This window comes from Acanthochromis polyacanthus, chromosome 3 (assembly GCF_021347895.1).
Source record: "Acanthochromis polyacanthus isolate Apoly-LR-REF ecotype Palm Island chromosome 3, KAUST_Apoly_ChrSc, whole genome shotgun sequence".
NCBI lineage: Eukaryota > Metazoa > Chordata > Actinopteri > Pomacentridae > Acanthochromis > Acanthochromis polyacanthus.
The window spans coordinates 20906890-20928653 of record NC_067115.1 but is presented as its reverse complement, the minus strand read 5'-3'; the positions used below and the strand labels follow the sequence as shown (position 1 = coordinate 20928653).

General features: G+C 40.6%; 1 protein-coding gene across 6 annotated transcripts in view; it reads left to right on the top strand.

The window, feature by feature from the left end:
* Positions 1–21764, top strand: part of rhbdl3 (rhomboid, veinlet-like 3 (Drosophila)) — a 70892-nt gene that overhangs the window by 32560 nt on the left and 16568 nt on the right. For 5 of the 6 annotated variants that reach the window (XM_051945791.1, XM_051945792.1, XM_051945794.1 and 2 more), the window contains 3 exons: positions 7704–7862; positions 15476–15700; positions 18296–18444. In XM_051945791.1, the coding sequence (XP_051801751.1) occupies positions 7704–7862; positions 15476–15700; positions 18296–18444 (533 nt within the window). Of the gene's footprint in view, positions 1–4599; positions 4827–7703; positions 7863–15475; positions 15701–18295; positions 18445–21764 lie in introns of those variants that run through there. The other variant, XM_051945795.1, reaches the window with a different exon arrangement.

Sequence of the window (21764 nt, the reverse complement as noted above, 5' to 3'; positions counted from 1 at the left end):
TGTTTGGAAACGTTCTGTTTCACTGCGGGACGTTAGGCCATTTTCATGTGCCACTCAGTGATTTTGGTCCCTTCTGGGGTGCTTAAATGTACATTTTAACGTATTACTGAGTATTAGCGGCTGTTTTTTTCCACACACTGGTTGGTACAAGCAAACATTGTTGTCTAGACACTCCTTTGTGTTTTTTATAGAGGGAATCTCTGAGTTTTTAACAACAGTGGCCTGTAGTTTGGTTTGGAAACCTTTATGTCTAAAGAAAAAAAGTAAAGCCATTAGGAGAGCAAGAAACCTGACAGCTCATTAAAAATCAGCTACACTTAATTAGACGGCCTTGCCTAGTCTGCCTTTGTATCATGCAACATATTTTCAGTGCAGTGGAGTAACCACCACCTTATATAGGAGGAACCCGTCTTCGGTGATTTTTTTTCTCATTGCATAATCCTTAAAATAGCAGCAACTCAGCGGTGCACACTGTTCAACTCTGTTGTGGGATCATAAGTAATTATACTTCTGGACAAGCTGTGTGCTGAGTGGATGTTTCCATATCAGATATTTAACTCAAAGAAAGCAATAATGAAATACAGAGATTCAGTAATATAGCAAGATATTTTAAATCCTAAAACCCCAAATACCAATACACAGCAAAGATAAATATCAATTATGAGCATTGCAGACATGTAATTTAGCAGCAATGGCAATGGCAGAATGTAATGTTCTGTTGTTCATATCGAGTACACAGACATGCAGAGAATGTGAGTTGCAGTCACATAAAGTCAGATCGCGTTCTGCTCTGATTCTTGTAAATATCCCGCAATGCTGCCAAAAGTGTGTCTCCTGCGTTATAAAGACAGTGTTTATTTTTGGCATCGCATCCTCACAGCCACTTACAGCATATACGCACTTACATACACACTCACACAAAATGTCTCGCTCACTTCACTCCTTATATGGGTCCAATAACTCAAGTGCTGGTGGAGTTGCCGTTGCTTAGGTTACACATATTGCTGCCCTTGTGTGTGTTGCTGTGACATTAGAAGTCTTTAGTGCATACACGGGCGGCACCTGCGCGTGTATTTATGCAGCGTTTATTACTTCACATTTTTGTTCTATTTTCAGGTAACCTACAGTGCTGCACAGCTTTAGTGATTCTTTTCACAGTATAACAGCAAGCAGAGAAGGACATTAGCAATAAGATGAAGCCCCTGGTGTGTCATTGCATCCCCCATGAGACAGGTCACACATGTCATGCTGCTGAATGAACGCTTCGTGCCTGTTACTGCATGAGTCTGTATGACTGAATTATTTTCCAGTGTGAAATTAGAAGACTTAATGTCGATACGACTTCATTGTCAGTTTGTTTCACAGAATTTCTGCTTTAAGACGGAGAGGAGTGAAAGAATGACTGGAGAGTGATTGTCAGAGTGACTCATGGCAAATAGTGTCATATTATTTTAGAGCCAGCGTTTGTGATTACATGGCACAGTGTGACCTGTTTCCTGTGGAGCTCCCAGGATGCATCCGGTCAGAAATTTTGATTATGTTGTTATCAATGTTTTTGATATAAATTTTCTGCTGATGTAAATTAGACAAAGGGGTTTTGTGTGCACTGTAGCTACTGATTTCCTTCCATACGGCGGAAAAATCAAGATTTTGTCATTTAACCCTCTGAACCCAAACATTAAGTTTGAAAAGCATGCCATTTATAAAAGTCATCCAAAATGACACCATTTATCAGAGCAAGAGACTGTAGAAACAGAAACCATTGTTGGATTTTTAACTTTCAGTCCTTGAATGAATTATGGGAGGTACAGTTCTGCTGGGAAACTTAATCAAATCTAAGCTTAAAATCATGACATTTCATCAAAATCATAATGTTCTACATGTTTAACTTAAAAATGAGCCAAAAAAAAATAGACCTCTTGCTCCAACTCGGTTGTTTGACATGCAAAAAATTCTGCCCTTCTTGTTGCAATCGTGAAGCTAATTTCTTGGCAACAGTCAAGTGACCAAAACTCAGGAACTTTTTGAATGAACTGTAGGCCGTGTATACCCAAAGTAGATAGTAGTAAAATGTCTATATACACTTGTGGGCTTGTGTGGCCTTTAAAAAAAGTACATGGCATGAAAACTCTGCTATGCTACAGAGTAGACACATTCAAGTTCTCTCTGCTTCCAGCCATGGTTTGCTGTTTCCATTGAAGTGCAGGACTTTAAATTACAGTGAAAAAGGATCGTACAGTGAGTAAAAATTTGACAGGAGCTAAACAAGCCCACAAGCTGCTTTAAATGTAGAGGGTTCAAAATGTAAGCTTATGAACATGTGGGTAAAATGTTGTCCCTGTTCAGACAATCACCAGACGTCAGCGTTCACATCAGTTCTTTACTGCGTGGCAGGTTATCCGTCGATGTTGGTGTAAGAAGATTTGAGTTTGGCCACCAGTTTGCTGCTAATAGGCCAGGATAGAATACAGTTACTCACTGTCTCCTTCAGTTAACTCAGACCTCTCCCCTTTTATATCCCACAGTTCTTTCTTGCTCTTCCCCTGTGCTTACTGTTCCAGACAACAGCTCATCAGCAGCTCATGGCTTCTCAGCAGTGAAGCGCATCAGTCTGGGTCAAACGTCAGAGGTCATGGAAAGTCCACCGGGTCAGACAGGTCGGACGCTCAGTAGTGGAGTTGATCAAATTGCTTCCAATGACCTGTCAAACCTTTCTCTTTGCCTTAAGCTGTGGCTTGTGATCAATATCCTGTAATCACACCCTGAAGTTAAACAGAGGAGTTCTCCTGAAGGCTCGATTTCATCATCCTTAAGTTGTTCTCATCACATTTTGCACTCATTGTCCAGGCTAATTCATTTCTGCCAGTTCTCTACACAGACTTGAATTCTTGGGAAAACTCCCTGACCCTCACAGTCTGCCTCGACTTCCTTAATATTCAGCTTTATGAAAATGAGGCTGAAGACAAAAAGCTTTGCATTGTGTTCAAAGCCTCAACCCCCCTCCTCCTCCTTTACTCCCCTCTCCTCCCTCCCTCTGCTGTTTTTCTCCTCCACACCGACAGGCTGCAGAGAGGCCCTTAATATGAAAGCTCATTGGTTGTGAATGTTTTGTGGTATTATGTCTGCGCAGGGATTTGTGTGTGTATGTGTGTGAGTGTGTGCTTATTTTAATCTGAGGGATCGCACTCCCTTCGCCCTTGCAGAACAGGCTTCATGGAGCAGAGACAATAACGCAGTTATGAAGATGAAAATGTGCTCAGACAAATGTTTATTTAAATTCACATCTGAGGAATTTTCTCACACGCATGAGCTAAGTACTCAGCAATGAGTGAGTCCTGCATTATTTATGTCTCTCCTCATTCTTATGTAGTAGTCATAATTGTTTTTTTTAAATTCCAATTTTGTTTGCTACATGAAAATCTAATGGGTAGAGGATGCTGTAATACAAAGTGGGTTGCAATTACCCAAGACAAGAACTGTAATAAATAAATGATATACAGATACACTATCAATGCTTATGAGTAGAGTTCAATAACTTTTAAATGTGTGTTTTTTTGTGTCAAATGAATTAATGTCTTTACTCAGTATCTGCACGTAAAATGAGCAACCTGGAATGAATAATGGGCATTTTTCTGACCATAACAATTGTATATTTAAGTAAGATAAAGTTAGCGGTTTGATAAAAATGGAGCAACAATGTGAATTTCTCTCGTATACTCTAAGAAACAATGTTCACACTCAACAAAAAACAGTAAGCGCAACAGTTTATCCATCTTTTTGAACAATGACAGACTCAAGAAATCAAGGTGAAGAAAAGTTATCAAGCCAATTTCATTAAATTACCTCAACTTAAGTTTAGTTTTAAAATAATACGCAGAATTTACCAACAATATAAGGTTGATGCAAGTGCCAAAATGATTGTATTGACCCAATCTGTCAAAATGATATCTGCAGCTTATCTAAATCAGTAAATTAGACTTTTGAAATTTCTCAACCATGCATTTATTAAGTGTTGGGAATAGGTCCCTTGAATTACTTTTTAAAGTGCAGTAAATCTTTAATGGGGCCGTTTCAGTTTTTGGCTTGTATTTGGGCTTAAGGAGTCTTGGATTCATATAACGTCCCTCTCTGCGTGGACATGCATCAGAGGGAAATCACCACTAATTGGAGTGATGGACTGGGCAAACCTTGCATGAAATTGCTATTAGAGGTCCATTGTGGAGCGTGGTTCCCTTCTGCAGCTCCACCCCAGCAGCCGGCCCGGCGACTTCAGAAAGAGCTCACTCAGCTATGACGCCTATGGTGTCGCAAAGTGGAGCGAAGGGAAATGTCTGTGTGCGTGCATGTGTGTGTGTGTGTGTGTGTATGAGGAAAATAACGCATGACTGCCTGCTTCTGTGAGTGACATGAAGAGAGATAACGGGCAAATTTGTTGAACTATTTATTTTCCTTCTGAGGGAGCCGGTGTGTTTGCTTTGCAGGGAGAAAGTGAGGCGAGAGAGTGAAGGAAGGCTGCGTGAATGTAGGGTAAGGGGGTGTTTGTGTGCGGGGTGGAGCGTGGGAGGGTGACGGGAGGCTGATTGGGGTTTTTCGGGGTGGTGGAGAGAGGAAGATGGGGGAGGTGTGTAGTGAGGGTCCTGGATTGGACTGTAATCCTTTAGTCCTGGTTGGAAATAACCCTGCACAGTCTGGAACAAACAATATGACACGGACACACACACAGAGTGAACATTTTCTCTCTGATGGGTGAGACTGGCTTAGACTGACTTTACTTCATCATGACAAAATGCCCTCGACAGAAACTGGCTGATCTGCTGCGCCAAAAGGTTGGTTATTTCTTTTGAGAAGTAGTTTACATTTTATGCATCAAGTGTGAGGAAGGGAGAGATGCTTTGGGACTTTGTGCAAGTGAAAAGGGCAGCTTTGTGTGCATGTTAGACCAGCAGGGCAGGTTTCATTATAGTCAGAATTTAGCTCTTAATTTGTTTGCCTGTGAATATACTCACTAATGTAGAAATGCAGTGTCACTGTAATTACATGCTGTAGTTTAATAGGAATGTACAAATCATTTTCGCAGCACCTCCTTACTCTTTTTATTCTCTTGGCTGCCATGTGACAGATGGCACACATTCAGAGCAGTTGTTATAAATGAATAGCTCTGTTCTGTTCAGGTCACTCTTGTGATCCCAGCTTGCTGTTTTTGATTTTTTTTTAAATGCAAACTCACCTAGAAAATAGGATATTACCCCCCACACCTACCTCCTTGATATGTACATGTAAGGATGTTCATCTTGGACAAAATTCAGAATAGCTTAAAGTCAAAGAGATGTAGAATAAGTACCGCTGATCATGATATGGAGTCATAATTCATTAACTATTTCATCTGTTGGCTTAGTTGTCCTTGCAATGTATGTGTTTATTATTAAATGAGAAATTAACATTTTAATTCCATGATGACGTGCTCACTGGTTGCTCTGTATAATGACAAAATGGAAAAACAACATCCAAACACTTATCTCAGATTTTTGAGGATTTCTCTTCCACTTTGCTCGTCTTGAGGCACCCAACATCACTTGGTAGAGCATACACACATGTACCAAAGCTCAGTTTGCAGAAGTGTTGACTGAGACGAGTGTCCCTCAACAACAGAATGGATTAAACGTCTCCTTTTGGTAACTTTGTGTTCTAAGTCAATCTGCCCACATCTGACAAGTCATGTCCTGTTGTGCAGGATCCTCCTCAAACTCTTGATATACTGAGTTGTACAATCGTAGAAGCTAAGAGAGTGTAAACTATTCTAAAAACTATACTGATGACATACGCTTATAAGGAAAGGCCACACAGGTCAGTTTGATTTTGTGACTTATGAAAAGAAGCTTTGGTGAGGATATTCTGTGAGCCCTCTGTGCATCATTGGTAGGAGCCATTCTGTCGGCCTCAAACTTTAAATCACAAGATGTCCTAAAAACAAAGATTGCTCAAGCTTGCATTGTAAACAAAAGCCTGTGAAGATGATCACACTCTGTGTGGTGGTGAAGTTCATGACAGAAGGAGAGAATCAGCTCAGATTTTGAGGAGACCTTGAAAATTGGCACGGCAAATACTCTTCATTAAGTCAATGCTTTTTGTGGCAGCTTCAGTTAACCTCAAGACTAGCTTGGTTTGTTGTCACTGCTCTGTATTGTCTATAGTAAATCTACAAGTGGGCTGAACATCACCAAACCTGCTCCATTTCTCCTTGTCTCAAATGTGTTATGATTATTTGCATGTTGGAGTAATTCAGGGAGTTGGTAATCAGATTTGAAATTCAGACGGACAGAAATACGAATTTTGGCAAAGATCTGCTGTGAGACAGAAATGTATATTTAGTTTAACTGCTGCCACATGAACTGTATAACAACAGTTTCCCTGTTAAGTGCAAATATAAAGGCTTTACAATCAGAATTCAGGGATGGTGTTGAAAATGTGCGGACAACCATAACAGAGACTAAAAACTGCTTCATGTTGAATAAAATGCAGACAAACAACATGAGTGGGAGCCAAAAACCTCCTCTCTCTGTTGCCACTTGGTCAAGCTCAGAGCACCTGCTGCCAGCCTGGCTGCACTCCGCCTCCGCTAACACTGGCATATGGCAAACACGCACTTGCATAAGCACATGCATGCGTGTACATAACTATTCCTGGTACAAGGGTATTGGAGTCTGGCAGGCGACTAATATTGTCTGAATGTCACATCTTTATGCATGAATGTGCACATGCACATTTGCAAATATACAGATACAAAGAGACACAGTTACAGTTATGCATGCACGCTCACATACAGAGAGGCACATTGAATCAGAGAAGTAGCAGCTGTCTTCTGTCTGCATCCACAAACAATCCCACATCCAAATCAAATATTCAAGTCCTTGAATCCTCACTTTAGAGCATCGAGGGCCGCCTGATTTTGAGTAATCCAGGCCGAATCGCTCACAGGGTATTCCACTAGAAACAGTGTTCACTCTTCTGCAATCTCCAAGCTTCTTCTACAGGTTCTTTGCAGATGTCTGTTGTTTGTATTTCTATGTATAGGCTTCAAATTTTAAGTGGCAATTTGTGGTGAAATTGCAACTGAAGATGTGATGCCCTTGCTATTAAGCACAAAGTGAAGAAAAAAAGCATGTGGGGCCAAGATATCAGGGGTAACAAAGATGGAGAGAAGTGCAATTCAAGTGCATAAGCAATCACTGTGCTCAAGGTCTTTTGAAACTCCAGATTTTCAAATGTTTTTTTGGTTTTCTCAGAATATTTGCTGTGTTCTTTTTTCAAGACATGTTTCAATGCCTCCTCTGTTCTCTGGCTGTGTAGATTGTAAATAACAGCCTGTGGTTAGATGTTGTGCTCAGCATCATCTCAAAGTGGAATCCAAAGCTGCTAGAACTTACTGCAGCATCCCAGCATTTGGACCTTTTTAGAGCAATCACAGCTCTGTTACAAGATGCTTAAACTATGACTAAACCACTGTTTGTGGCTTGTGGTGGGTTTTTAATGTTTGGCTATGCAGAAAAGTTGCTCTGGATGATGTCAAACTTCTAATATGAATATGATGCTACGTATGTTGTGCCTGGAAAGCAGTTTTTGCAGTTTAGTTTGCTTTGGATTGCTGACAGATTACATAAAGTTTTAATCATTTCTTTACTTTGTCTCTGTGTGTTAATTTGCAGTATGACCCAGAGAATTCAGGCTTCATCAGCACAGAGCGGTTCAGGGACCTACTGGAGACCCACGGCTCTGAGCTTGACCCCCACAAACTGGAAATTTTATTGGCACTCGCAGATGGCAACGCTGATGGAAAGATCTGCTACCAGGACTTTGTCAACCTGGTGAGATGAGATGTTTTTATAGACTCGCTGACGTCTGCAGTCAACAGAAATCAGTAGTGTATTGGGACCTCTGTAACCACTTTATGTCTTTATATCTACATTAGAATAGTTTAATACCATATACCAACATCATATATATTGTATATCCAAAAGCTTCTTCCATTCTATGGGAAAATCTTAGGCGATTTGACTTGAAACCTGAGTCCGACTCTAGTCTTGAATCTGATGATTTTAAACTCAATTTTCCATAATCAAAAAAGTCTTAAATTTAGTCTAACCTCAAGATAGACTCGTGACTCTATCTGGAGGTTACACCTTTTGACTTAAAATTATCTGAAATCTTCCAGAAACGATTATAGTAAAAAAATAAAAATAAAACTCTGCTTCCAATCTCCTTATTTTCCTGACCATCAACATCTAATCATGCCTTGTAAGCATGAGGAAAGCTTAAGCTGCAGGCAGTAGATTGTCACGTTCAGCAGCCCTGCTGTGGTCAACAAAAAATGGGCAGCAACTTGCATAAACCGCTGTTTATAACTTGCTGTGTTTTTTGACTTTGCCACAGGAAAAACTCAACAAAACTAAAAAAAAAAAAAGTGCCTTTAAGTGTGAAATGAATAAATATAAACAGTAAAGAATCATCTATTTCTGTAAATCCATTGCAGTTGCTGTTGTTCAGTTTGAAAAATGAAATGGATTCAAATATGGCGAATGGTATCAAATGTCCTGTATGAGGCTCAGAATAGTTCAGGGTTTGGATATGACTCTGCTATTGACCTCCTCTGGGACACTTCACTGTCTACACTGTCTGCACTTATTTCTTTCTTTATCACACATCAAACCATTTCTTCAATTTTTACCCCCATCCCCAGAAGCCATATTCCAAGATCACCTCAGCTACAAGGTGGAGATTCTCCCTAATAGGAAATGACTCTCTGTGTGGTGATAAATTCGGCTCTTAGCGCTCACCTTGTCCCATTTTCAGCTTCACCTTCAGTCTGCAGCCTGCCGCTGATTGTCCAAGGTCTGATTCAAGTGTCTCCAGCTATGCTCACTGCCTCATAACCTTCTCATTTTCTGTTTTCCTACTATCTCGCTGCTGTTCCTCATGGGTAGGCTGAACTGCTGACCCGGGACAGTGTGAAGTGGTCGTGGAGTGGGAGTAGTTCTGTGGTAAACAATGACTACTGGGTGGCGAAGGGTTGGGGTGGGGGTGTGTGCAGACTGTAGGGAATTCATTGTTGTCTGTGCGTGTAAGTATGCCCATCTCTCCCTGCCTTGCTTGTTCTTCAGAGCTGTTTATTGTCTCATACAGTGGGTGAGGAATGAGGCTCGTAGGAAGCTTGGAAAAATGTCAAAAAGACTTTTTGTGGTTGGTTTCCAGTTGGTGTATTCATGTCACGTGAGAGGCGGGCTGTGGGTCATGGTGTGCCACTGGAAGTGGGACAGAGAGGAATGGGCTCTCTGCATCTGTGTGTACATTCACACTCTTTTTTTTTTCTTAGTCACTATTATGTCTACTCAGCCACCCCCAATGGTTTATGCATTCTCAGAGGCAGCAGCAGCAGACGCTAAACACAGGAGAAAGAAAGAAGTGACCATTCATGATTATGGTAATATGATGTGCTATAACTGAGTAGGTGCTGAAACCTAAAGATGTAAATCATTTTTCAAACAAAAATGCAGAATATTTGCCTCTCCTAGTTGCTGAACACTCGAAGTGAATGTGTTGCTTATCTCTCTTTAGAAATCTTTACTAGAATTTGAAGAGAGCATCTTCTTATTGGTATATTTTTGGTTTTCCGAAATGTTTTCTGAAATGCTGAATATTTGATTCTTCCAGTTGCTGCACACTTGGGGTTTTGAAATTTTGGTCTGAACAAACAGGTTGCCTTAAGACTTTTGTGGTTCTTTGAGGAAATTCTGAGCTCTCTCTCTTTCTTTTTATACTATTTTCAGATAATTTAGAGACTATCAGCTAATTTAAATGTAAGATACAATAACCTGACATACTCTGAATACATTTGTATAAAAAAACAGCTGAGCAGAAAGTTTAATTGAAAGCTTAACAACCATACCTTTGTATTTGAAAACGTCATCTTTTTATTGGCATTCTTTCATTATTCTGAACTGTTTTCTGAAATGCTGAATATTTGTTTCTTCCAGTTGCTGAACACTTGGGATGTTTAAATTTTGGTCCAAAAAACAGGTTGTCTTAAGACTTTTTCTGTTCTTTGAGGAAAATGTGTGAACATTTATAAAAACATATGCTGAATACATTTGTTCTGAAAAGATTAGTTTTGCAGAAGGTTTTATCAACTGCTAATAGCTGTTGAATTGCTGCATTTACTGGTTTCAGAGTGAGTGGAGGTGCTGCTTTTCTCTCTTTTGAGATTTAAATTGAAATTTGAGTTTTATTTTTACTTTTCTGAAATGTTAAAAGTCAAACTCATAATGCAGTAAAGCATGGGGGTCAGATCTTCTGGGCACAATGGTAAGCATAAAGACTGATATATTATATGCACCCATTATCTGTACACTCATTAGGGTCGTAGGGGGGCTGGAGTCTATCCAGCTGACATAGAGAGAAGGCAGGGGACTCCCTGAACAGGTCACCAGTCTATCACAGGGATACATATACAGACAATCACACTCACCGACAATTTAGAGTTACCAATAAACCTCAGCATGTTTTTGAACTGTGGGAGGAAGCTGGAGTACCCAGAGAAGACCCACACATGCACAGGGAGAACATGCAAACTCCATGCAGAAAGATCCCAGGAATGCAGGGGCACAAACCGGGGATCGTCTAGCTGCAAGGCCAAAATGCTAACCAAAATGCAGCCCTGATATGGAATATGAATATCTAGAAGAGTGCATGGCATGTAAACATCACATTACAGACACTCTACGAACATAAATGGTCCCAATGACAATGATCAAAGTGCCAAAACCTAATGGAACCTTAAGAAAGAGAAAGTTATAATTCTCCCAAGTTAATTTTCAGTGCCTGGTTTCTGTTGGCACATTTCTGTTGCTTTGTAATGAAGTCAACAGAAAGCAGCAGAGAAGTGAGAAGAAAAGTAGTGAGGAATAATAGAAGGGGAGGCAAGCAGACAGAGACAAACTGTGAGGGGTTTATTTGTCGCGCTATCTCTCCTTTGCACCGCAGCTCTTCCATCAATGTGATTGTCAGTAATTGCCTGCTCACTGCTCTGTCACAGTCGGCATTCAAATCGCTGCTCACTCTTCTCTTCACCTGATCCTCCATCGTTCTCTTTTTCTTTCTTTCTTTGGAAAACCTCCCAGCTTTTCTCACTGTTTCTTGTCTGTGCTTTTCCCTCTTTTCTTTCTGTTTAACTGTCCCTCATACATCACGCTGAGGTGTTGCCTTCCTCACTGGGCAGAAACTGGCTCTGTGGTAGGTTTATACTTTCAAAAAACACTTTCAGTCACTCTCTTATTTATACTAAATGGATGAAACTGGGTAATGAGCGATGAATTTACTCATATATGTGCAATTTTGTGTCGTACATGCTTGTTAGAGACACAAAGACACACCTCTTGTTTTTGTGGTTTGGCTAAACTCCTCAGCTCCAAGACAGGGACATTTGTCATAGTAGTGGTAGCTGCTGCAGCAAATGATGTGTGTCCTCTTGGTAGCAACAGTTTAGAGAAAGCTCATCCCTTTGTTTCAGTGTGACAGTTCCCTTTCCATATCGAACTAGTTTTCTGAGTCTGGTGTTGAGGAACGTGACTGAGCCTGAACGTCAACGCCACTTGAACATCTCTGAGGCGAACTGGAATTCAAGACGCGAGCCACAGCATTATTGCTAGACATTAGTGTCCAATCTCACTAAGCGAGCATTCAGACTGAAAACAGCCCAGCGTTAATAAAAACCCAGGGGGGCTGCATCGACGTGCGTGTGAGACGGTGAAATACAACCTAGGAAGTCCAATTAGATGCATAATTGAATGTGAAGGTTTATCAGATACCGAAACACTGAATAATTTGTTCATCAGAAAGGATTTCACGACTCTGCAGATGCTATATTAACTGTTTATGTGCTAATTGTGTCATTAGCAGAAAAATGACATTAGAAACTGGGAATATTAGCACGTTGAGCACCCGAGTATTTTCTTTTTGTTTTGTCTTTAAGACCCTGTCGTTGATGCCAACACAGAGACTCCTGCCAACTAAACACCACATGTGAACCTGGGGTGCCCCGGTGGGATTAAGGGGCTCAGGGCACATTCTTTCCACCATGTGTGACACTTCTGTGGTTATACACTTCTGCTGCTCTTGCTCCCTCCTTCCTTGTGTCCTCCTCTGACTTCTGTGTCTCCCTATGTATGTCTCCCTTCTCGAACTGTAAAAATCCTCTCCTGCTGGCCCAACACCCATTCGTCCCTTTCAACTCCTCATCTTCCCCTTCTCCCCTTCCTCCTCTTGGCTGTGGGGTAAACAAACTGAACGTCATTCTTTCTTTTGTGTCCCACAAAGACGAGAGGAACTGCAGTCACTTCACACGAAGAATTGAGTGTCTTTATGGACCACTGGGGGAGGTCTGTGCGTTCACTTGCCTTCGTGTGCAGCTTACAAGTGGCCATGGTAACCTGTAATAATTTTCCCACAGTTCTCGGTGCCTGATATAAAGCCTGAAATAATTGGCTTTTTCTGACGTTTATCTCCAAACAGTGAGCCCTGCAGAGACACTAAAAGTCTCATTAAACTGTGTCAGAAAACCATCAGCCAACTGTTGGGGGATATTTTTGATGCGTTTTCTCACAGCTGTTTTCTTTGTGAATTGTGATGTGCATTTTTGTTTTCAAAGACGTTTATCAGATAGTGTTTTCACACCAAAATCTTCCTTAATGCTTTGATAATTCAGATAATACTGTGCTTACACGTGGACAAACATCAGCCTCTGCTTTGTTACAAATCCACCATTTTAGTGCAGTTTTAGGCTGTACATTTTGTTGTACTTTTATCACTCTGCTGCTTTATGTGTCTTACCAATCTCTGTCCCTCGCTGAAAACAATATCTCTCATCCTTATTGCCTGAAAATAACATCTGCTCAGTGACACATCTGGGCTTCCTGCAATCCTACAGACACAAACACAGTAAAAGAAGAGTTATGGAGTGTCACATAAACAGAGCAGAGACAGAAGGAGACTGGGGACGGAGAGAAAAAGAGGGGAGACAGATAGAGTGGAAGAAATGTGGGACAGGAGTCATTGCGTTGTCATAAAGGATCTTATAAAACACACAGCAGGAGGAATAAGAGGCACAAAGCTTAGAGACAGCTTTGAGTTTGATACAGTGGCTATAAACCACAATCTGTTTGCCATCTATGCAAAGAAACGCCAGTGGTTCAATCATCTGCTCTGAGGATAAGAAGACTGAGATAAGCTCAGGCCTGTGAAATCATTTTTTTTCTTTTCATTTACACAAAGACTCTTTACGTTCATAGCGTACCAATCTTCTGTTTGTTATTATCAGTATTTGTAATATTAATCTTTAATCTTGCATCAGACGGATACGCATTCTCATGAATACTTCTTCTTGTATGTATTACCCAGTGTGTGTAAAATGGTTTGTTGGTGAGGCTCATTCGGTTCATAAATTGCTGGTTACAACAATATTCTTTTTCCTGCAGCAGCAGCTGAAACACCTACTTAGAATTCTCACTTTTCCGACCTTCTTGTTGCACTGTCACCAAGTTGTTGCCCCTCGAAGAGAAGCTGTTTGCAAAAGGCGATAGATGCACCACTGAATAAGATAAGTCTTGGGATCTTTCTTTGATTGCAGAGTTTGCGCCGTTCGCTGGATGCTTCATTTGGATGAGGTGAAATTTCACTGTATGATGAAACGTTCTCAGCTCTTGCTTCGGGATTAGGGAAAAGTCTATGTGAGCTCATTATTTCTGCATCTAAAAGTCAAGGACGTGTCTCTGTGATTCAGTCACAGATTCTCTGTCTGAACAGCTAACCTCATGTCTTTAGTCTGTGGTATCAGGTATAACTTCAACATAAGATTTAGCAGGAAAAATGTTCATCTGCTCCTCTCTGGAGTTTGTGAAGATTTGTATCTACTCTTGCTTTGGATAAAAGCGGCTGCTAAATGAGATTGTAGGTGTGGAATGTGTATGTTTGTTTAACAGAAGATGTATTTGATATGTCTTCCTCTGTCAGTAAATCACTGATTATTTTCTAAATTAATCCAGTAATTGTTTGGTTTAGAAAAATCCCATTTTAGAGGTTAGAACTGTTTGCTGTGTGTGTTTTAAAAATAATTTGAGTCGACCCAAACAGCTTCTATGGATTTTTTTTTGTCTCATGTCAATATTATATTTGGGCCTCCCTTTTTTTTAGCTGCAGTATAAAGTCGTGAATGACTATGGAAACAGCACAACGATGACTTAAAGTAGAGAGAATTCAAAAATGTGCTTTGGTGCAGTGCAACAAGAGCATAAATGCCATGTATCCTAAAAAGAAAAAAAAATAAAGGTTAATTCTTTTGTGAAGTTGAATTATTTTTTACTAAATTAGCAATCATGTGAAATCAACATATAGAACACTTTTCCAAGTTTGAAGCCTGATAAAGTAGTGACTCTACATACTATAGATTTTTTTATATATAGATATTTGTTTTCATACTGTAAACACTGCCTGCAGTTCAGCCCAATTGAGGCAAAATGTCCCTGAAATTCTGTCATATGACAGTTGACTGTAACTGAGTGTGTTTTAGGAGTACAGATTTGAATTTTAATTTTTGCAGAGAATCCAGTTAGAATTGTTTATTTTTGGTGAATATTTACATGGACAATTATTGTAAATTTCTTAGTTTTTTCAAACAGAACAATGCTACATATGAGTAGTTCAAGGACTGTCAGAAAGTTGAAAATCATACATTCTTGCTGTTTTTATGTTTCTGGTTTTGATAACTGGTCTTTGAAACTTCCTTTCAAATCCACTGGCAGGTTCTGGGTTTCATATAAATGAATTGATGCACATATAGGTTAAGAGAGTTGAGACATGTACCTTTGCTTTGAACATGATGATGTGGAAACAAAATAAATGACAGCACGTTTGAAATGAGAGTTTAAAAGTAATTTTGTCAGGTATTTAAACTTCTTAGTAACTCAGTGATTCTATATAATTAACAGCTTGTGAGCTTTTGTCAAACCCATATTTGCGAGGAAATGAACTTGATTCCTGAGACTTTATTCAGAAGAATAAAGAGAAGGGTATGGTGGTTGCTAGGTGATGATTCTAGGTTCTGTTGCCTCAGCGAGGTGGGAGCTGTCTGTCAGAGTGCTGGACTGAGGAGATTGGGTTTGTGTGTGTGGCCTGTATCCAGTGTGTGCGCCGAGACTCCAGCAGTGCTCTGAGTAGTTCATGAATAAACATTAAAAAACAAAATATGTTGAACTAAAATGTAATAATAAACGCATGTGCAGGTACAATGGATGCGACCATGTATGTGTATTAAAACAGGGAAATCTCTGACCTGTCCCTCACCTCTCTCTTCCTCCCTCCTGGCCTCTGTCCCCTCTTCTGCTTCCTCCCTGTTTCTCCTTTCTTCGCTTTTCTCGCCTCCTGTCTCCAGATGAGCAATAAGCGCTCCAACAGTTTCCGGAGGGCCATTCTGCAGGGCAGCCGGCAGCTGAAAGGTTGCAGTCTCAGAGATGAGGTGGGCTTGGGTTTGTCCCAGCGGTTGGTCCGCCACGTCGCCTACGAGACGCTGCCCCGAGAGGTCGACCGGAAGTGGTACTTTGACAGCTACACGTACTGTCCCCCTCCCTGGTTCATCCTAGCTATCACCATCGCTGAGGTAAATACACTTAGAGTCCATTTTGTGTTCCATGCTTTAGACCCTAAATTATGCTTTTTAGGCTTTTTTATTACTGTATTGTGTTATAAGGCTGCTTTCTCATGCATTTATAAGGCCTCCAAACTTGAAAAGCCCAAAGTCCACACCAAAGAGAGCGATTCTCTCCTAGAGGAAACATCGCCCCATTTCTGCTTGAAAGGCCTAATTTTAAGTCCATTCTTTTCTTCTGTTACTTATCTGTGTCACCAGGTAATGTATTTGCATAATACCTGCCCAGTCGTTAGTGCGGCCCACCCTCAAACGAAGACTTAGCAGCATTCTTGAAGTCTGCAATATTTTCTGGCTAGAGCTGCTTCTGCAAAGGCTACATCCATATACTCATAGCTCTGAGGTTACAGTACATTAGCAGCCTTGCCATGCTTTGGTCTGACAAGGCTTTAAAATGACAGTAGTGCCTTAAAGAGACAGAGGGGTGAGAAGATGCAGCAATGGACAGCATGAGAATATCTTTTTTTTTCAACATAGAAACCTGTAAATGAGCCTAATATGAACTTTTTAATTGTATGCTTTACTATTATGGATGTTTGATCACTGGTGGTGCTATGGAGCAGTGTTTCGATGAGGAGGTCTGTACACAAAGATGCACATGTACCCACCAACATGTGCACATACACTGAATGAATAAATATTCTTTCAACTGCAGACAGCAATACCTGAAGGCAAGCAGCTCAAAGAATTGTCCAGTGTGATGTGGCATTTCTCTCGCTGTCATGATCTGTTTTGTTCTATTTAACTGTTAGCTGGTACACTGACACCGCAAGAAACACAGCATAGACGAGGCAGCCACCTGTAAATTTAGATACAGATGTAAACAATGAAAATATGTATCCATCCATTATCTATACACCGCTTAATCCTCATTGGGGCCGTGGAGGGGCTGAATCCTATCCCAGCTGACTCAGGTTTCCCAGTCTATGACAGGGCTACACAGAGACGAACAACCACACTCACTTTCACACCTACAAACAATTTAGGATCACTAATTACCTCAGCATGTTTTTAAGCTGTGAGAGGAAGCCGGGGAACCTGGAGAAAACCCACTCATGCACGGGGAGAACATGCAAAGAGCACAGAAAGACTGTGAACTGGGGATCTTCTAGCTGTGAGGCGACGGTCCTACCAACCACGACACCGTGCAGCCCTCACAATATATATTTTAAAAGAACTGGTTCTGCAAATATGTTATGGGAATGGAAATGCTTTCGGTACGCTCAGTGTAAATACATCAGTGTTGTTACAAAAACTCCCTGAAGTACCTTTAATAAGTAATAATATAGTGACAAAATATTGCTCATGTAATGCAGTGCAAGGCAGAAATGTTAGTTCTTACCATCTATCTATCTTATGTGTGTATATATATAAAAAATAAATCTTGGGTCCAGTATCAGATAAAATACTTGAATCTGCTCTTAGTAAACTGATAATGGTTTGGTGATGCCAGCACAGTTTTTTCCAGTTAAGCTAATCTGACTAATAATTGTTCAAGATAAGTAAGAAAGGAAATGTAAAGCTTAACTTTTATCTAATTACAACAGTAACTACACTCAACAAAAATATAAATGCAACACTTTTGTTTTTGCTCCCATTTTTTGAGATGAGCTCAAAGATCTAAAACATTTTCCACATACACAATATCACCATTTCTCTCAAATATTGTTCACAAATCTGTCTAAATCTGTGATAGTGAGCACTTCTCATTTGCTGAGATAATCCATCCCACCTCACAGGTGTGCCATATCAAGATGCTGATTAGACACCATGATTAGTGCACAGGTGTGCCTTAGACTGCCCACAATAAAAGGCCACTCTGAAAGGTGCAGTTTTATCACACAGCACAATGCCCCAGATGTGGCAAGATTTGAGAGAGCGTGCAGTTGGCATGCTGACAGCAGGAATGTCAACCAGAGCTGTTGCTGGTGTATTGAATGTTCATTTCTCTACCACATATGCATGGTGCAGCAGGATAATGCACGGCCCCATGTTGCAAGGATCTGTAAACAGCTCTTGGAAGCTGAAAACGTCCCAGTTCTTGCATGGCCAGCATACTCACTGGACATGTCACCTATTGAGCATGTTTGGGATGCTCTGGATTGGCGTATACGACAGCATGTACCAGTTCCCGCCAATATCCAGCAACTTCACACAGCCATTGAAGAGGAGTGGACCCCCCCCAATAAAACAAAACTGCACCTTTCAGAGTGGCCTTTTATTGTGGGCAGTCTAAGGCACACCTGTGCACTAATCATGGTGTCTAATCAGCATCTTGATGTGGCACACCTGTTAGGTGGGATGGATTATCTCAGCAAAGGAGAAGTGCTCACTATCACAGATTTAGACAGATTTGTGAACAATATTTGAGAGAAATGGTGATATTGCGGATGTGGAAAATGTTTTAGATCTTTGAGTTCATCTCATAAAAAACTGGAGCAAAAACAAAAGTGTTGCATTTATATTTTTGTTGAGTGCAATATGCATTTCAGTGTATTTAAAGCGTCATTCCTGAATTCACTCCTTTTTCATTCTGTGCCCTATCAGGTGGCTGTGTTCATGTATTATGGGCTCCAGCTGGACCGCTTAGTCCTACAGGTGTCCAGCCCGTCCTTCCTGAAGAGTCCCCTGCCTTACCACCCCCAGCTGCGAGCCCAGGCTTGGAGGTACCTCAGCTACATCTTCATGCACACTGGGTGAGTTTACATCTTGGATTTATGAGCAATGAGCAGTTTTAAGGTACAAAAAAAAGTATTTCTATAACCTTGTCAACATTCAGATTTTTGAATCTTGAAAACGTTTTGGTGACACATTTTACATGAAATTATCCACTACAGTTTATTCACATTAGTTCAGCAGTCTTTTGATGAGTCAAGTGTGTGTGTGTGTGTGTGTGTGTGTGTGTGTGTGTGTGTGTGTGTGTGTGTGTGTGTTGCTGTTGGGTGGGAATGATGGTACATATCTGTCACGCCTTAGGTGGTTTGTGCTTATGGCATTTGGAAAACTGAAGTGAATCAGAGCTTGTTACATAACAATTTCATCAACAAAAATAAACAGCAGTTATTTTTTCAGTGAAACAAACTGAGCAAGAATAAAGATGCGAAATAAGGGATCGGTAAATGATAAATCGAGGACATTTAATGACAGTCAGTGAATTTGTTGTCCGTGAAGTTATGAAACAAATAAACAAGGGCCAAATAACCTTGTGGGAAATGATGTCCTCAAACAAGTGATTATTATTGGATTACTGGTATAATGTGTGTATACTTGAATGATGCTGTCACATCAGCGTGTGGAGAACATTTGTCTTCATAATCACGCTTCTGCGCCAAAAGAAAACTCTAAATATTAACTTACTAGATAATTTATTAAAAACCGGCCGCTGCACTTCCTTAGCCTATGTTTCCTCTCGTCTCGTCTTCTCTCCTTTTCTGTCAGGAGAGACTATTTTATTATCAGTTCAGGGCAGGTCATTGAGGTTTAATTACCCCTTTAGGTAAATGTAGTCTTAGGCAATAAAGAGAACTAATAAAATGGAAATTTCCTTCGGGGAACCTGGAGGCTCTGAGGAGATAGCGGCAGGACTGATAGTGTAATGGTGAGAAGATAAACCAGGATGGAGAGATGAAAGAAGGGAGGTGGGATGTTTACCATGCACTGATCACAGAGGAATAGACTGAAATGACTGAGATCATAGGGAGAAGTGTCGAGAAGACGAGGAATGTGGGGGTGCATCTGGTCTGACAGAGTCATGTATACACATTAACAGGAAAACTGTGAAATTCAGTGTAACAACACCTTCATCTACACATAGTCAAGAAGAATAGAATCCATGCTGTTGCTACAGTTCATTTTCAGCTAAATATTATGTGGCTTTCAGTGTGAAATATAGTGTTGGAAGAGATTACCTTTCTCTCCAAAATGTGTCAGAATTTGTGGAAATGGTCTATTGACTGCTCCCCTAGAAACTCCTAATCCCATAGTGACATTGTAAAGAGGATTTTAAACCAATTCTGAGCTATCCAAAGCCCCGTGAGGACCTCTGTCTGTGGAACAATAAGAATACTTGAGAGCCATTTTGTAAAAATCCAGGATTTTAGTTTTTAAATATTTTTACATTGCTGTGATTCTATTATTCAGTCAAGCATCTGTATTGTCCAGCTAATGCTCCTACATTGTCCTCTAATGTGCCTCATCATCGTTGACTAACTGCTTGCTCTTGCTGAAACAGAGCAGGGTTCAGTTACAAATTAAATCTAATTCTCTGTGGGTTTGCGGTCATTGCTGCCGGTTTGGGCTGCTTGCCATTCAGTATTTGGAACGTATGTCCAGCGAAGGTGGTGCAGATGCATTTACTGATAGTTCAGCATATTAAATTGTCGTGAATACTGAACAAATATAGATTGCAGAGCACTGGATTCTAGTGAGTGCATTTGATGGGCCTTTTTTCTGCACGCCACAGCTTCCATCAGATATTATGGATTTTTGTGCCAAAGACGTTATCTGTGTTTAAAGCACACAGGTTTATTCAAAAACTATCAACCTTTGTTCACTGATTTGTATTGGATCTTGTGACGTTACGTCCCAAAGAAAGAAGGGCATTTATTTAGCAAAAGTTATGCTTGACATTGTGTTGTAACAAATTCAGATTTTATGAGAAAGTCACACATGAGATGCTCTTAACTTTACACTGGCAGGAAACAGTGATGCCCTTTAACAAAAGTCAAGGACAGGAATAAAACCAAAAACACTGATCCATTTATATTTGACAGTACTTTGCTGTGTATTGCTACGCAATATTCACTGCTCCCATTAGAAGTGGCATGACAAAGCTGACTGATATCACTGTTTCCATATTTCACATTTGCTCTCTCTCTCTCTCTCTCTCCCCTTCTGTGTCTCACACAGATCTACAAACCATGTAATCCTGTCAACAGCTCAGCAGCACTGATCCTTTCCATTCCCAACACTGAAACAGAATGTAAATATTGGCCCCAAAACATCCCTCAGCTGAGCATTACGCAGACTCTCCTTTTCTGTCCTCTCTCGCTCTCTCTCACACACAAAACATGACGTCTGTAGCAGCTGCGGAAACTTCAGGAAGATTAGCTTCGGGCCAGATTAAACCATGACTCTGAGATTTCTTCCCAGTTGCAAATTCTCCCACAATATCAAGCAGCACTTTAACTGTACAAACCTGGCAGCTGATGTAGTTTTGTACTAACATATTTAACACGCTCTTCAATAAACTCTTCAATAAATGGGCCAAAAATGACCTGTTTAAGAATCAATGTATTTTTGTGCCATTTTTGTCATTTTGGTGCTTCTTCATTAAGAATGGTACAGAAAAGTTAGTATAAATTTTGAATTGTGCCTCAAAAAGTAAAGTTTAGCTGTAGTTTGATGGCGAAGAGGAAGAGAGTGCTTTTGTTGAAGGCCCTGAAAGACCATGGTCATCCGGACACAATAAGACCTCTCATGGGCATCCACAGATCTGCCTGACAGCGCAGCTCCATTCCTCACAGCCTCATTATAGTGTAGAAATAGATAGCCGCTGTTACTCGGGGTGGAGTTGTCCTTGTGCATGTGGACAGGCTTCTCCCAGCCAATCAATACAACCCATTGTCTCTCTGATCACAGGAACGATCCCCTATGTCGGCATTGTAGTTGAGTTGGTTGGGTTGTTTCAAACCAGATAGATTATCGGCCTTATCTTGTGTTTTTTAATGTCTGCATTGGAGGAAGTGTGCGTGTTTGTTTTGGGAATGTTTATTTGCAGGATGTCAGAGCTGACTGTTTGTTCAGAATCCACCATCAGGTCAGGATAAGGTTGAGTCGAATAAACAAGAACTCCTGAAAAAGTCATCACTGTGTATCTCTTTTTGATACAGAGATGATGCAAAAAATCAGAGCTAGAAATCAGAAAGAGAGAATGAGAGATCGAGACTGAAAGAGAGGGAGAAAGAGACTGTGCTCGCTGCTGTGCTTTTGGATCCTGCTGAATTTGTCCAGTTTG